The sequence below is a fragment of the Carlito syrichta genome, unplaced genomic scaffold, assembly GCF_000164805.1.
Source record: "Carlito syrichta isolate Samal-C Ts95f unplaced genomic scaffold, Tarsius_syrichta-2.0.1 Scaffold301881, whole genome shotgun sequence".
NCBI classification, from domain to species: domain Eukaryota; kingdom Metazoa; phylum Chordata; class Mammalia; order Primates; family Tarsiidae; genus Carlito; species Carlito syrichta.
Genome location: NW_007245977.1, coordinates 277,807 through 291,657, shown reverse-complemented (window position 1 = coordinate 291,657; position 13,851 = coordinate 277,807). Strand labels below are relative to the sequence as shown.

General features: G+C 41.2%; 1 protein-coding gene across 1 annotated transcript in view; it reads right to left on the bottom strand.

Annotated features, from left to right (window-relative positions):
* The window catches only part of LOC103257849 (pappalysin-1-like), a gene marked incomplete at its 3' end in the record, with an annotated part of 54,014 nt that overhangs the window by 14,479 nt on the left and 25,684 nt on the right, over positions 1-13,851 (bottom strand). Inside the window, exons 4-5 of the mRNA XM_021711138.1 lie at positions 10,452-10,745; positions 2,890-3,082 (exon numbers count right to left, since the gene is read on the bottom strand). Coding sequence (XP_021566813.1) covers positions 2,890-3,082; positions 10,452-10,745 — 487 coding nt within the window. The remainder of the gene's footprint in view (positions 1-2,889; positions 3,083-10,451; positions 10,746-13,851) is intronic.

Below are 13,851 nucleotides of genomic sequence, written 5' to 3'. Positions count from 1 at the left end.
CTGCGGTGGCCGGGAGCGGCCACTGCACTCCAGTCTGGGCGACAGAGTAAGACTCCAACTCAAAAAAAAGAAAAGAAAAGAAAAGAAAAACATGGAACCAACCCTATTGCCCCTTGAAAGTGGACTGGATAAAGAAAATGTGGTACATATACATGGTGGAGTATTACACAGCCATAAAGAAGAACGAAATCATAGACTTCATGCAAATTGGATGGAGTTGGAGACCATCACACTTCGTGATCCATCACAGAAACAACAAACTGAATACTGCATGTTCTCACTTATAAGTGAGATGTGAACATTAAACACATTAGCACAAGAGAAAGTTTGACGGTCACTGGGCACTGCTAGGGGAGAGAGGGAGGAAGGGAGGCATGTAACAACACAAAGAGTACCTGGTCCTATACCAGCGGAATGAAGGTTAGTTGGAGGCCCAAACTTCACCTGCATGCAGCCTACATGTGTAGTTAATGCTTACTTGTATCCCACCTCTCTATAATAACATTTAATTAAAAAAAGAAAGTGCATTTTTTGTTTTTTGTTTTTATTTGTTTGTTTGTTTATTTTTTAGTCTCGGTCTCACTCTTTCTCCCAAGCTGTAGTGCTGTGGCAGGATCACAGCTCACCACAGTCTTGACCTTTTGGGCTCAGGTGATCCTTCCACCTCAGCCTTCCAAAGTGCTGGGACTACAGTTGCATGCCACCACACCCAATTATTTTTATTTCTTATTTTTTGTAAGTATGAAGTCTTGCTATGTTGCCTAGGCTGGTCTTGAGCTCCTGGACTCAAGTTATCTTCCTGCCTCGGCCTCCCAAAGTTCTGGGATTACAGGTGTGAGCCACTGTGCCCAGCTGAAAGTACATTTTCAACTTAACATAGTTTTAACTTAAGATGGGCTTATCCCATCTTATTACTGAAAGCAATACTAAATGCATGTTGCTTCCTCACAATTGTAATATCAGAACATTGTAAATCAAACCATCATAAGTTGGAGACCATTTGTATACCACATTTTCTTTATCTATACATCTGATGATGGACACCTACGTTGATTCCATATCTTAGCTATTGAGAACAATACTGCAACAAACATGGGAGTGCAGATATTTCTTCAGCATATTGATTTCAATTTTTTGGACATATACCCAGAAGTAGGATTGCTGGATAATATGGTAATTCTATTTCTAGTTTTCTGAGGAATCACCATTCTGTTTTCTATAATGGCTATATTAATTTATATTCCTACCAAAGTGCAGAAGAATTTCCTTTTCTTCACACCCTTGGCAATGTTTACTGTCTTTCATCTTTTTTATAATAGTCATTCTAGGAGTAAGATAATTTCTCACTGTGGTTATGATTTTTCACTGTGGTTGAGCTTTTTTTAAATCTTTAATATATCTGTTGATCATTTGTGTGTCTTCTTTTGAGAGTATCATTTAGGTTCTTTGTCTCCTATGTTTTTTATACATACACACCAACACAGACAAACACACTTGTAAATGAGAATTCTTTGTCACCTTTTTGGGGGCTTTATTTTTGGGGGAGGTGTAACACCTCCTTTGTAACTCTAGTTTTGAAACAACTTAATGAAAGCATGCGAGAGTCTGAGACAAGGTATTAAAAAATGTGAACTCGAGCCCAGACCCAACCATTTTCTATGGACTTTTGGTCAAATCTCTCAGCCTCTTTTAGCTCCAATTCTCTCCTTATCTGGTACATAAAGAAGACGATCCCTTTTGTACAAGGTTACTGGAAAGAGTAAATGAGATTCTGTATATAAAGGATTTAGTACAGAATCTGTTACATAGTAAGCAATTGATCTACAGTGGCAACTACAACAGAGTAATTCTAATTAATTATAAGCATGATTATTTTAACCATCATTAATGTTATATAACCACTACTAGATGAAACATCCTCAAGAAAGGCTTGGGTAGGGTAATATACCAATCTTCCTCTGAATCATGGCAAAGTTCCAAAACAGATACAAACATCTTGGTGTATTTTCATGACCTCTTTAGATTTGGTTCACTTAAATCTTGAGTTCCTTAAGAAGTCTCCATGAAGAAAGGAACCACAAGAGACCATTTGACTCAGGTCTCCACCTTCAGGCCATGGGGGCATCATTAGACCCAATTTTCACGGGGAGAAGAATCAGAGACAGATAGTGAAAGTGACTGGTCCAAGGTCAAATAGTTATTTAGTAAACAGACAGGAAAGCAGAACAGAAGTATCTTATGCCTCAGTATATCATTCGCTGGTCTTCTAAAATTCTACCATGAACTCTACAAAAGATACTTGGCATAGACAAAGATTGTGATTATATATTATATATATATGTGTGTGTATATATTCTTTGCCTATGTATGAATACAGACATATAATACATATAATATAATACATATAATAAATATATACTCATATATAATATAATATAATATATAACATAATATAATACAGTTTTGCTCATTAACTAAAGGCAATTTTAACTGCTGAGCTCATGGAGATAAGAACAGAGGTTTCCAGCAATAGAGATTGCCACACTTCTAATAACAAAGTCAACCTAAATAAGCATTCACTTTAAAATCCCAAACTTTATCTATACGATGATCACTTATCTACCTAATTTTGAATTGTACACCATATCTTTAAAATAAAAAAATTTAAAAATATCATTAGTTATTCTTTTCTATTAGCAATCACTCATTTATTCCCTGACCCAAAATTTACAGTGTGCTTGTATGTGCAGATCATGGTACTAGGTGGTGGGTGGTACCCTCTGAACAAGAACAAGAAACAGCAACATTCCTCTCCAAGGAATTCTGCTCCCTTCCCAGTTTCCCTCTTCTTGGCAGAAGAGCGATCAGTACTTCACAGGACACACTCACCTTTCAAAGAAGTGGCCATCGATGGGTGGAAACCACTCTAGCGTCATGGAGTCTGTTGTATGGCCCACAACCTGGGGGGAGAGGGCAACAGGCGCTGGCTTCCTGGAGGGCTGCCAGCTCTGGTACACCAGGTCCAGGTAACAGTGCATTCTGGCGACTTGATTGGGTGTGAAGGAGTCTGTACAGTCATCATCTGCAAGCAGGCAGAGAAAGAGATAAGCACTGAGCCACAGGGGCGGGCATGTGAGAGAGTTATGACGTCTCCTGGCGACCATGGAGCCGGCACCTCAATCCTTTCTTGCCAACTCATGGCTGGCCTCTTCCAGGGCTCAAGAGTTAATGGTCTGTGAACAAATTAGGATAGTCATCTCTTCTGGAGACAGGTGAGAGGAAACAGGAGAAAGAGGAGGGTGGATGGAACTGAAAAAGTATGCCTGAGACTGGGGAGAGAGCAGTGCAGAACTCAAGGCAGGAAACATGGATAAGACCAGTTGCTTTTCATGGGCCCCAAATCCACTGGTCACCAAGTCAAAAATTCCCTTACTCCCTACCTCACTCACTCCTCATTCAATACCTCTCACTCATTTGTTCACTTGTTTATCCACTAATTCATCCACTCATTCGTGTGTTCATTAATTTCAACTTATTCCTTCACATTCATTCATCCACACATTAATTCTGTTATTCGCTGATGCAGTGATGTTGCCCTTCAAACAAACCTTTTGTGTGTCTACTGTATCTTCTCTACTCTGTGCCAAAGGCATGGAAAAATGAAACTTAAAACGTGCCTGCCTTTGAAGAGCTACCAGTCTAGTTATAGAGTCAAGGCTGTTACTAGGCTGCTAAAGTCTCTGATGTCAACCACTGATAAGCAGGAAGACAATATGTGGGGCAAGGGAGGTGAACCAGAAGGGTGTCTGAAGAAGGAAGTACAAGTACCTGAGATCAATCAGATTGCATGGCTAAGATCAGGAAAGAAAGCGGGGGGATTGCAAGAGAAGGAGCTAGAGTTACATGACTACAGAGTCTCGGTGTCTTATGCAGACAGCACAGGCCGAGGAGTCTGGAAGACCCAGGGACACTCCAAGGTAGTGTGCATGCTGAAGCATGAGCAATAACAACTCTCATACAGTACTGTCATTGGGACATTTATTGCATGCTTAGTATGAGCCAGGCACAGTGCACTCTACTTTAGATACACTTAACCTTTCCCTTTGCACTATTTTTGGAGTACATATTTTCTTTATTTTACAAAGAAGGAAACTGAGGCTGAGAGGGCAGGCAGCTTTTCCAAAGTTACAGAACTAGGGATACATCTGGGATTTGTACTCAGGCAGTCCTGACTCCAAGGCCATTCTTCTCATCAATCTAAAAACTTTCTCAGCATACTTGAGACCTTGTATGTGTATAATATCCTGCAGGTGGCTGATAAATGGGAGTTGAGCCTGAGTCTGAGGGGGCTTGGAACACAATCTCTCAGGTGTCTTTAGATCTAATGACCTTCAATCCTACCCTCTCTATTACAGGGTATGGACGGAAGGCAGTGACCCAAAACCCAGCCCCCAGGGAAGAAGCTTGCCTCCCATTTCTCCCTCCAACAGCTTTATTCAGCTGCACCAGAGGCAAGTCAAGACACTGTTTTGGCTTGGTTTCCAAAAACATGACTTCCCAGAGGTGTCCGCCTAGTCAGGGTTTCTACAGCTGGGTCCCAGACAAGGAGCACGGGGCTCACCAGATCTTAAAATAAACTCGCGACTGGGAATCCAGCAGCATACATTCACTTCTTCTTATCAAACAAACAGAAGATAAATTTGGGCAGGTGCTGGGCAGTTGGACATGACCTTGAGAATCAAGCTTAGGGAAGGGACAGGGTTGTGAGGAGGTTATACACAGAAGCTGCCTTAAATCTCCTTAGTAATTTTTGACAATCTCCTTTCCAGCACCCTAGGGAAGTCTTTAAAACATTTGGAGGAAGCAGAAAAACCTGATATCCCTTAACAAGCACTGTGTAATAGTGATGAATCAAGTAAATCTTTTTCAAATCCAGATCCACTATGTAACTCCCAAATACCAAATATCCTATGGCTCCTCATTGCTTGGAGTCCAAAGGCCTCAGTCTGAAAGTGGCTAGATCACTGGGTACTTCCTTCTCTGTTGCTATGAACTTTGTACTTCATCTTGAAAACCTTAGAAAAACCACTGAGAATAGGTTAGCTGCAAAAGAAGAGCACAATGGCTAAGGAAAGAAGTATGACAATGTAGTTAGTGCATGCAGAATTTGAAGTCAACCTGGCAAATGATTTAATGCCCCCAGTGCCTCAGCTTCCCCTGTCTGTAAAGTGGAGACAGTGATGATAACAAGATTGTTCATCTCAAAACATGGCCAAGATGAAGGGGCACAGAACACTAAGAACAATGTTTGTACCATGATTAAGGCTACTAAATGTTTACTATCTCATCACTGGGAATAGTGTGTGTTTGTGATATGTGTGTTTGTGCTCATATATGTGTGAGTGCTGGAAAACTGGAAGCAGAAAAAAAACAGAATGTAAAATATGCATTCTCTTTGATCTAGCAATAACGAGTTTATAAATTAAAAAGACAGATACTCTTGGACAAACATGGGGAGAATACATGTACAAGGATGTTTCTTGACACATCATTTATAATATTAAAAATATTAGAAATAACACATCTGTTCATTAATAGGGAATCAATTGTGTACTTTAAGGAACAGGCATAGAACAGAATACTAATCAGGTATGAACAAAAAAAGGAAATAACCTTAAGACTCACTTCCCTCATATATTAATTGGGGACATTTAAGTCAGCTCCACCCCATATAGTTGTAAGGATTCAATGAACTAGAACACATAAACCCACTATCAAGATGAATGAGGATGAAAAAAAATAGTATTTTTTTCCTCTATAAACTTCGATTTTTTTCTCCCCCTCAAAATAAGCATATTTTACTTTATAACTAAAACATAAACCATTTTCATAAATATGAAAAATTCAATAAAAAAATAATTTAAAAATGGATAGGCAATAGAACCTACTAGGGGAACAGGAATGTATTTGCCCTTTAAAGTTGAAAGTGGAAAACATTTGTCCTAGGGTACATCACTTAGAGACTTAGCTGCTATCAGAATCTTCTGTGAGGAACCAGAAAGTTTTCATTTATCACAAAGCTTTGTCTCAATTAGCTAATGTCTAGAGTAGCCCCACTTGGCTTTTTGCTTCAAATGTCTCCCCTTCCAATATCTGTGGCCACTTCATTTGGTCAGCTCATCCAGTTCTTCTGTCCCCATCTTGTCCCTACACAGAAAGTACTTTCACCCACTGTAAAATGAGGAATAATGATGCTATTTGCCTCATAAAGCGGACAAGAGCATTTAACAAGCAAACTCATGTCTACTGCATAGATAACTCAGTGGTTGCCTTTTGAAAAAGCCCCTTTTTGTTGTTTTAAAGTAATAATAATGATATAACAGTCATAATAATCAATGATTATGAGTGTTACAGATATTCATTATAGAACATCTGAAACATGCCAAAAAATGTTATAAAGAAATAAACATCACTCCCAACCAATTTACCTGTAGATAACACAATTAATGCTAGTATGTGTGTGTGTGTGTGTGTTTGTGCGTGTGTGTGTGTTTATGTGTACATGGATGGGAGTATATATAGTGAATTTCTGTAATTCTCATCATATACATATACACAGGTCTTACACTCTACATATGGCTCTGTGACCTTTTTCACACTAAATAGTTAAGAAATAATCCTACTTATTGTCATTTATTGAGCACTAATTATGTTATCAAGGACAGTTCTGAATCCTTTGTTTGTATGATTATGCAAGGTGAGTACATTTATCCTTTGTGGTGTTGATGAGGTAACTGAGGCACAGGGAGGAGAAGTAACTTGCCTAGGATCAAAGGCTGGGACGTGGGAGATTCAAGCATGGTTCATTCACTCCAGACTTCATGGTCTGAACCACTAAGTTACTCTGCTCTTGTTCATGCTCCTCAATTGTCTTCTACATTATTTTTAGTGGCCATGTTATGTTCTGTCATATGGATACCTTGCCATTTACTTCAGGAATTCATTATCTTTGGGTGCATAATCAGTTTCTAATATTTCACACATATTTTTATTTTATGCCTGGCACATAGTAAATACCTAGCAAACATTTTGAGAATAAATATTAAGAACATTCTTTTGGCTAATTATTTGAAGACATCAATTGATTTACTTGCTTTGGCTGTGTGCCTTGCAGATGGCATTGCTGTGTCAATGCATGTGGGCATGTTAAGAGGTACCAACACACAGAAAGCTGATATCAAGACACTTGCTTCTATAGGCTGAAGAAAGCCTGGTTTCCTGCACTCTTGAGGACTGGAGTGTCCTCTTCAAAGAACCTTAAATGGCTTATTATCTCCAAGAAATAGAGTCAGGGTTGCTGCTACTCTAACAAGAGTGTATCCAACAGCTCACATGACCATATTCCCCTGGTGCTTTGCTCAGCCTGCTGAACTAGGCTTGCTCCCATCATCTGCCAGGTACCTGCTTGATTTAAGCACTTGGGACCCTCTCAACCTTCCCCAGGATCAGAAAGTGAGGCAGATAATTGCTGGTTAATAACACAGGCTCTATTATAAGAAAGACTTGGGTTTAAGTTTCACCTTTGCCTTATTTTATCTTATGACCCTGGACAAGTTACTTAAGCTACCTGACCCATACTTTCTGTCTCTGTTTCTGTAAATTTGTGTGATATTAACAGTGCTTACCTTCTTGGGTTATTCATTGAGACAAGCCTATAAAGAATTTCATGAAAGTCTGGCACATCACAGTTATATCAGTATGGTAGCGACTAGACACGTGTGACTATTTCAATTTAAATTAATCAAGCCGGGCTTGGTGGCTCAGCCTGTAATCCCGTGCCTTTGGGAGGCTGAGGTGAGTGGATTGCCTGAGCTCACGGGTTTGAGGCCCGCCTGGGCAACTTGGTGAGACCTCATCTCTACAATAAATCAAAAAATTAGCCGGGTGTGGTAGCACGCGCCTGTAATTCCAGCTACTCGGAAGGCTGAGGCAGAAGGATCGCCAGAGTCCAGCAGGTCGAGGCTGCGGTGGCCGGGAGCAGCCACTGCACTCCAGTCTGGGCGATAGAATGAGACTCCAACTCAAAAAAAAAAAAATTTAAAGACTGGTAATTCAGGTTCTCAGTTGCTCTAGTTGTACTTCAAGTACTCAATGTCCACATATGGCCAGTGGCCACCACACTGGACAGCACAGACACAAACCATGTCCATCTTTGCAAGTTATGTTGACAGTACCATACTAAGACCTTTTGCCCTACTAGTGACCAGGCCTGAGAAGAAGCACCCAGGAAGGAAAAGCAACTGGAAAAAGTTGACCCAGCAACGTCTCTACCCTTGCCTGGGGAGTTCCAGTGCATTGCTCCCCCCATTTCTGAGAACCCAATCCTGTTATGCATTTTGAATTTTATCCAGCTGCTTTTGTCACCTCATCTATCAGAAATCCTAAGAAAACAAACATTTCAAAGCTCGTGGTCGCCTTGAATATGCTTTTGCGGGTGTAAGTTTGTTATCGTAGCTCAGTGAATTAGTTCTGCTGTTAATGGGTCACTGAGCTGAGGGGTTCCTTTAAAAAAACAACAGTAAATCAATCACCCCTTAGATCTGTACAAAGGGGAACAAAAAAAAAAAGATTTAGTTTATGGGGGTCTGGTAGCTAGTGGCAGCTCCTAGGCCCCTAAGAAGTCGGCAAACTTCCAAACTTATGTTATTGTTTATTTTCCATGTGCGTTGAGCTGGCCAAGAAAAGGTGCTACAGAAATGGAACGTAAGCAGGGCTGTAGGAGGGAACAGGGAACCGGATGTAGGGTGTCAGCTTGGCTGGGAATGGGAGTCCAGTGGGAATCTGTTTTTGAGGAAATACCCATCACTTTTGCCTTTTTTTTTAAAAAAAAGCGATCCAAATCTAAAGACTCTTTATTGTACCAGAGCTGGATTTTGACATTTCAAGAGACCTCAGGTTTGGAAAGCATGAACCTTGTACTGAAAAGGCCCCCAGAAGTCATCCACCTGAATGGAAAAGCAGAAAGAACCACTAGGGATCACAGAATCCTTTGGGTTTTCAAATGCAATGAAGCAAAACTCTAACAGAAATGTAAAATAGTTGGAAGGGAGGTTCCCTGATTCTAAAAAAAGTGGGGGCTTACAGCCCCCCAGTCACATGGACACTGGGGCAGTCCCCAAGACATCTCTGTGGAATAGAGCATAAAAAATACCCAGGTTGCTCAATATCACCATTCTACCATCAGCTAGCTCTCTTTTGAAGAGTGGCACAAGAGTAAAAGATGTAAATATTTGGAGTCAGATGTGTGACCTGGGGTAAGTGACTTCAGTGAGTCTCAGTATTGTCATCTGAAAAATGGGATAGTTCCTATTCCATAGATTTGTTGTGAGAATTAAATGAGGTGGAGCATATTAAAGTCTTTAAAAAAGTAATAAATTGTTACATGGACTCCATTTTTATATACCTGTTATAAGATTCATTTTTCTCTATCCTTCCCTCCAATCCTCTCTGCCTTCTCTGCTTCTTTCTTATCTTTCTTCTTTCCTAGAAACATTTATTAAGCATCAGCTCTTGTGCTGGCTTTTGGGAATACAGTGATATATTAGATACCTTGCCTTGACAGAATTTGCTTGCTTTAGTGGGAAAAGAGACATGAAATTGAGTGTCTAAATAGAATTTGACCCTGGACTGCCACATGCAATTGTGTGGATTGTGCCTTACACAAAAATTATTGGTTGAAAGGACCAGGAGTGAGGGCTGTGATAGCCCTGAGGAAGGAATGTCTTGTTCCAATTTGCCAAAAGTGCTAAAAGGGCTTAAAGTGGCCTTAATGTATCATGTGCTAAAGGGAAGCACAGGGTATCCCAGAGTGCCCTTAACAGTTAGTTAGTGATGCTATACAAAAGGGCCATGATAAGATATGCTAGTAGGGGAAAAAAAAATACTATATCCAATCACATGTAATAATTTTGAATTTGCAAAATCAAAAATATTCTCTTTGTTTTTGTAAAAAAAAAAGTAAAGGAGAATGTGAGAGGTATTTTTATGTTTATCTAAGGAAAACATTGGTTAAATAAAAAAAGATTAAACAACCACCAGCTTAGGAAAATAAAGCTGCACAATTAGGAGGGATCTTGGGGATCATTTTGCTTAGAAAAGTGAGACCCAGGGAGATGATGACCCAAAGGCATTAGGTGGTCGAGTGGCAGAGATAGGCCTTCCTCCTGGGTTTCCTAAATTTTAGTCCTAGTCATCTCCCTAAAGTGTGTCTTTCTGAGGAATTTTGACAAATAACATCTTCCTTGAACTCCCAAGGTGCTCACAATAGGAATATTATTCCAACTGTTAGGGTCTTAGAAAAGGTAAAATATTTGTTCAAGGCTAGCCTGAACGAGGACTGCAACCCATGGTTGAATTTTAGTCCTGGACACCCTGTGGGGAGTAGGACCTACCTGCGTAGCTCATGAAGTTGTTGTAAGGAGTGTTGAAGAAGCTATGGAAGCCACAGGTGTCATTCCCTGGCCCTGGGTCACCACAGAACTTGTGTTTGGGGGCTGGGTTGGTGTCATTGCAGAGGTCTCCAGTCTCGAAGGAGGGCTCTGTCTCCATGCAGGGATCACTGCAGGACTGAATTTCTGAGATGCCTCGGAAGATATGGTAGAGACCCAGGCTATGGCCGATCTCATGGATCATGGTGTGAGTGTGCCCAGGAATGCCGTAGAAAGATGGGTTCAAGACAATGCCACCTGTAAGGGAAAAACCAGAGCATTAGGTAAGCTGGGCACTCTGCTTCCTGGTGCAAGGGACCCCAATCAATCAAGAATAAAGGGATGCTGCCCCAAATAGCCACAAGCTTCTCCAACCTATGAATCCACTGTTCTGAGAGCTGTTACAATGTGTGACATGAGTCATGGGTTATCAAAGCTGGAAGGAATCTCAGCAGTCATTTTGTACAATCCCTTCGTTTTCAGGTGAAAACATCAATGCCTAAAGCGGTGAAGGGACTTACCCAAGGGGATTCCAAACTACTTAAAAGGAGAGCAATAATTATAATTTAGCAACTCTGATTTCTGGGCTGGTAGACCTTTCTGCTGCAACCTCTTTCTTAGAAAGTAAAGCACGCCCTGGCTTACAATATTCTACTTATTCCTGTCTAAATGAAGCCTTCAGACTCAGGCATCTTGTTTCTGGTTCTCATTTTCCCTTCACTAACTGTGACATTGAGCAAGTTAATTAGCATCTCTGTACGTCACCTCTTCACTTCTAATACTCTTTTTTTTTTTTTTTTGAGTTGGAGTCTCACTCTGTCACCCAGACTGGAGTGCAGTGGCCGCTCCCGGCCACCGCAGCCTCGCCTGCTAAGCTCCGGCGATCCTTCCGTTTCAGCCTTCCGAGTAGCCAGAATTACAGGTGTGCGCTACCATGCCCGGCTGATTTTTTGATGTATTGTAGAGATGAGGTCTTGCTGCCCAGGTGGGTCTCGAGCCCGTGGGCTCAGGCAATCCACTCCCCTCAGCCTCCCAAAGGCGCGGGATTACAGGCTGAGCTACCGAGCCTGGCCATTTCTAATACTCTTAAGAACAAGAACACTCATGAAGCAAGAAGCATGTTACACTCACCATTATAACTGTGGTCATGCTAAACAGTGTTTCTTCAGCATTTATTATGTATCCTAAGACCCTGTGCTAAGTATATTGTGTGTATAATTTCACTTAATCACCTCACAACTCAATGGGAGCAGTACTGATTCACAAAGAGGTGAAATAACTGGCCAGGATCAACAGTGAGCATGGAAGTAGAATTTATGTCTAAGATCCTTGAGTTCCCAAGCCAGGCCTTTAATGCCTATCACAGGACCCAAGATATTGGATGCCATTAAATGTTTGCTGAACACTAACTCATCTAAAGAAGTTTGTGGGGTCTGACAATCCCGTGTAAGCAGCTGGAATGGCACCAGCTGTACATCAAGTGTTTTGCTAGCTGTTTACCTGCTTGAGGACAAGTAGTATGATTACCTGAGGCTTAGTAGAAATGCAGAACCTCAGGCTGTGCCCTAAACATACAGAATCACAATCCATATTTTAACAAGAACCCAAATGACTTGTCTGTACATTCTGGTTTGAGAAGCAATGGTCTACACCACAAGCCAAGCATTGGGAAGATAGAACTCAGCAGAAACAATTGGTAGTACATCTTCCATGTTCATATAGGCATTGGAAAGCTGCACAAAGGCTGGCAAAAAGATATGTCAACTCTAAAATTCAAACATGTTTGGGGAAGATTAAATTGAGGTCTGAGAACCTTATATGTAGACTTCAAGCGCAGAGAAGCATCTGACAAAATAATGGTGAGGAAGTAGGGCCTTGTTGATTTGAACTGGCAAGCCTGGCACAAGCATGGGGGGAGTTTTGTCTCAGAATGAACCACAGGAATGGTGAGCCTACTCAGTCAAGGGGCTCCCAGAGTCTACTTCTGAGGCCTCAAGCCTGAAAGAGGGCTCTGTCTCCATGTCAAGGGTCACTGCAGAACTAGATTTCTGAGATGCAATTTCTGGATTTCTGAGCAATTTGAACTGCTCAGAGCCTTTTAACACAAAGGTAAAGATGTATGAGAGGGTGTGTGGGAGTGCACATGCACGTGGGTGTGAGAAGGGCAGGCAGAGGCAGGGAGGAAGAGAAATTGAGACAGGAAATCTTTCTCAATTATTTTCTGTCAATCATCATATGAAACCTAATCTCCTTCCCACCCAAGATTTTTCCAGGGATCATGACATAACAGCAGAAAAGGGACAAAAAATATATATGGTTCTAATAAATTGGGGCTACTGCAGAGAAATTGTTTATGATCAACATCTCTCAGGATGGGGAGGAGGCAGCCTGGAGAGTGCCTGGAGTTAATCTTACATGGGGGTATAATGCCTGTTCTGATTCATACTGGCCTTGTGATCTTGTAAAATTGATTTTGCATCTTTGGTGAGCTCTAAAATAAACAGCTACCACAGTGCCAGTGATTCTCTATCTCTCCATGGGCGTCAACATTAAGGCAACAGAGGGCAGGACCATTCCAGGGATGATGAGAGGGTTGCAGACTTAATGTCCAGGCTAACCTTGATTGTTTTACCTCATCCCCTCCCAACTCAACCCTTTCCACAGAGTGACAGCACTTGGGCCCCAGTACTGTTTCATTGCTTCTCTTAAAAGGTAAAATAGCTTGAGCCTGACATCATCCTGAAATGCTATAACATGCTATGGATTTATAGCCTACCATATTCCTGGCCCTGAGCCAGTCTCTGAAATCCATGGAATTATCAGGAATACTTTTCTCTAACTTTAGAAGCCTGCTGTTCACCCCTTCTCAGACTCTGATGATGTCTCTTTTGGTTGCTTTTCTAATACAATAGAATTTCAGCACTAAGAAGCATCCTTGAAGGCCATCTAATCTAACCTGGCTGATTTAAAGTCATGGACATCAAGACATGGGGGAGGAAGGAGATATGCCCAAGACCATACTGCTAAGTAAAGTCACTGTTGAGAACAACCATGTATTTTGGCTCTTGTCTAGCTCGATTCCCATGCACCATACTAGGTGTGTGATATAAGCTGATCATCTTCAAGTTTGCCTAAGCTTCACACTGTCTTCTGCCCAACACCCATCTGTCAGTATCCGTCTATCTATCCATCTATCATTGATCTCAAGATCTTTCAACTTCAGCACCATCGACATTTTAAACTACATAATTCTTTGTTGTGAACACTGTAGGATACTTAGCAGCAGCACTGGCTTCTACCCACTAGATGCCAGTAGCATTCCCCCAATTGTAATAACCAACAATGCTCTAGGCATTGTCAAATG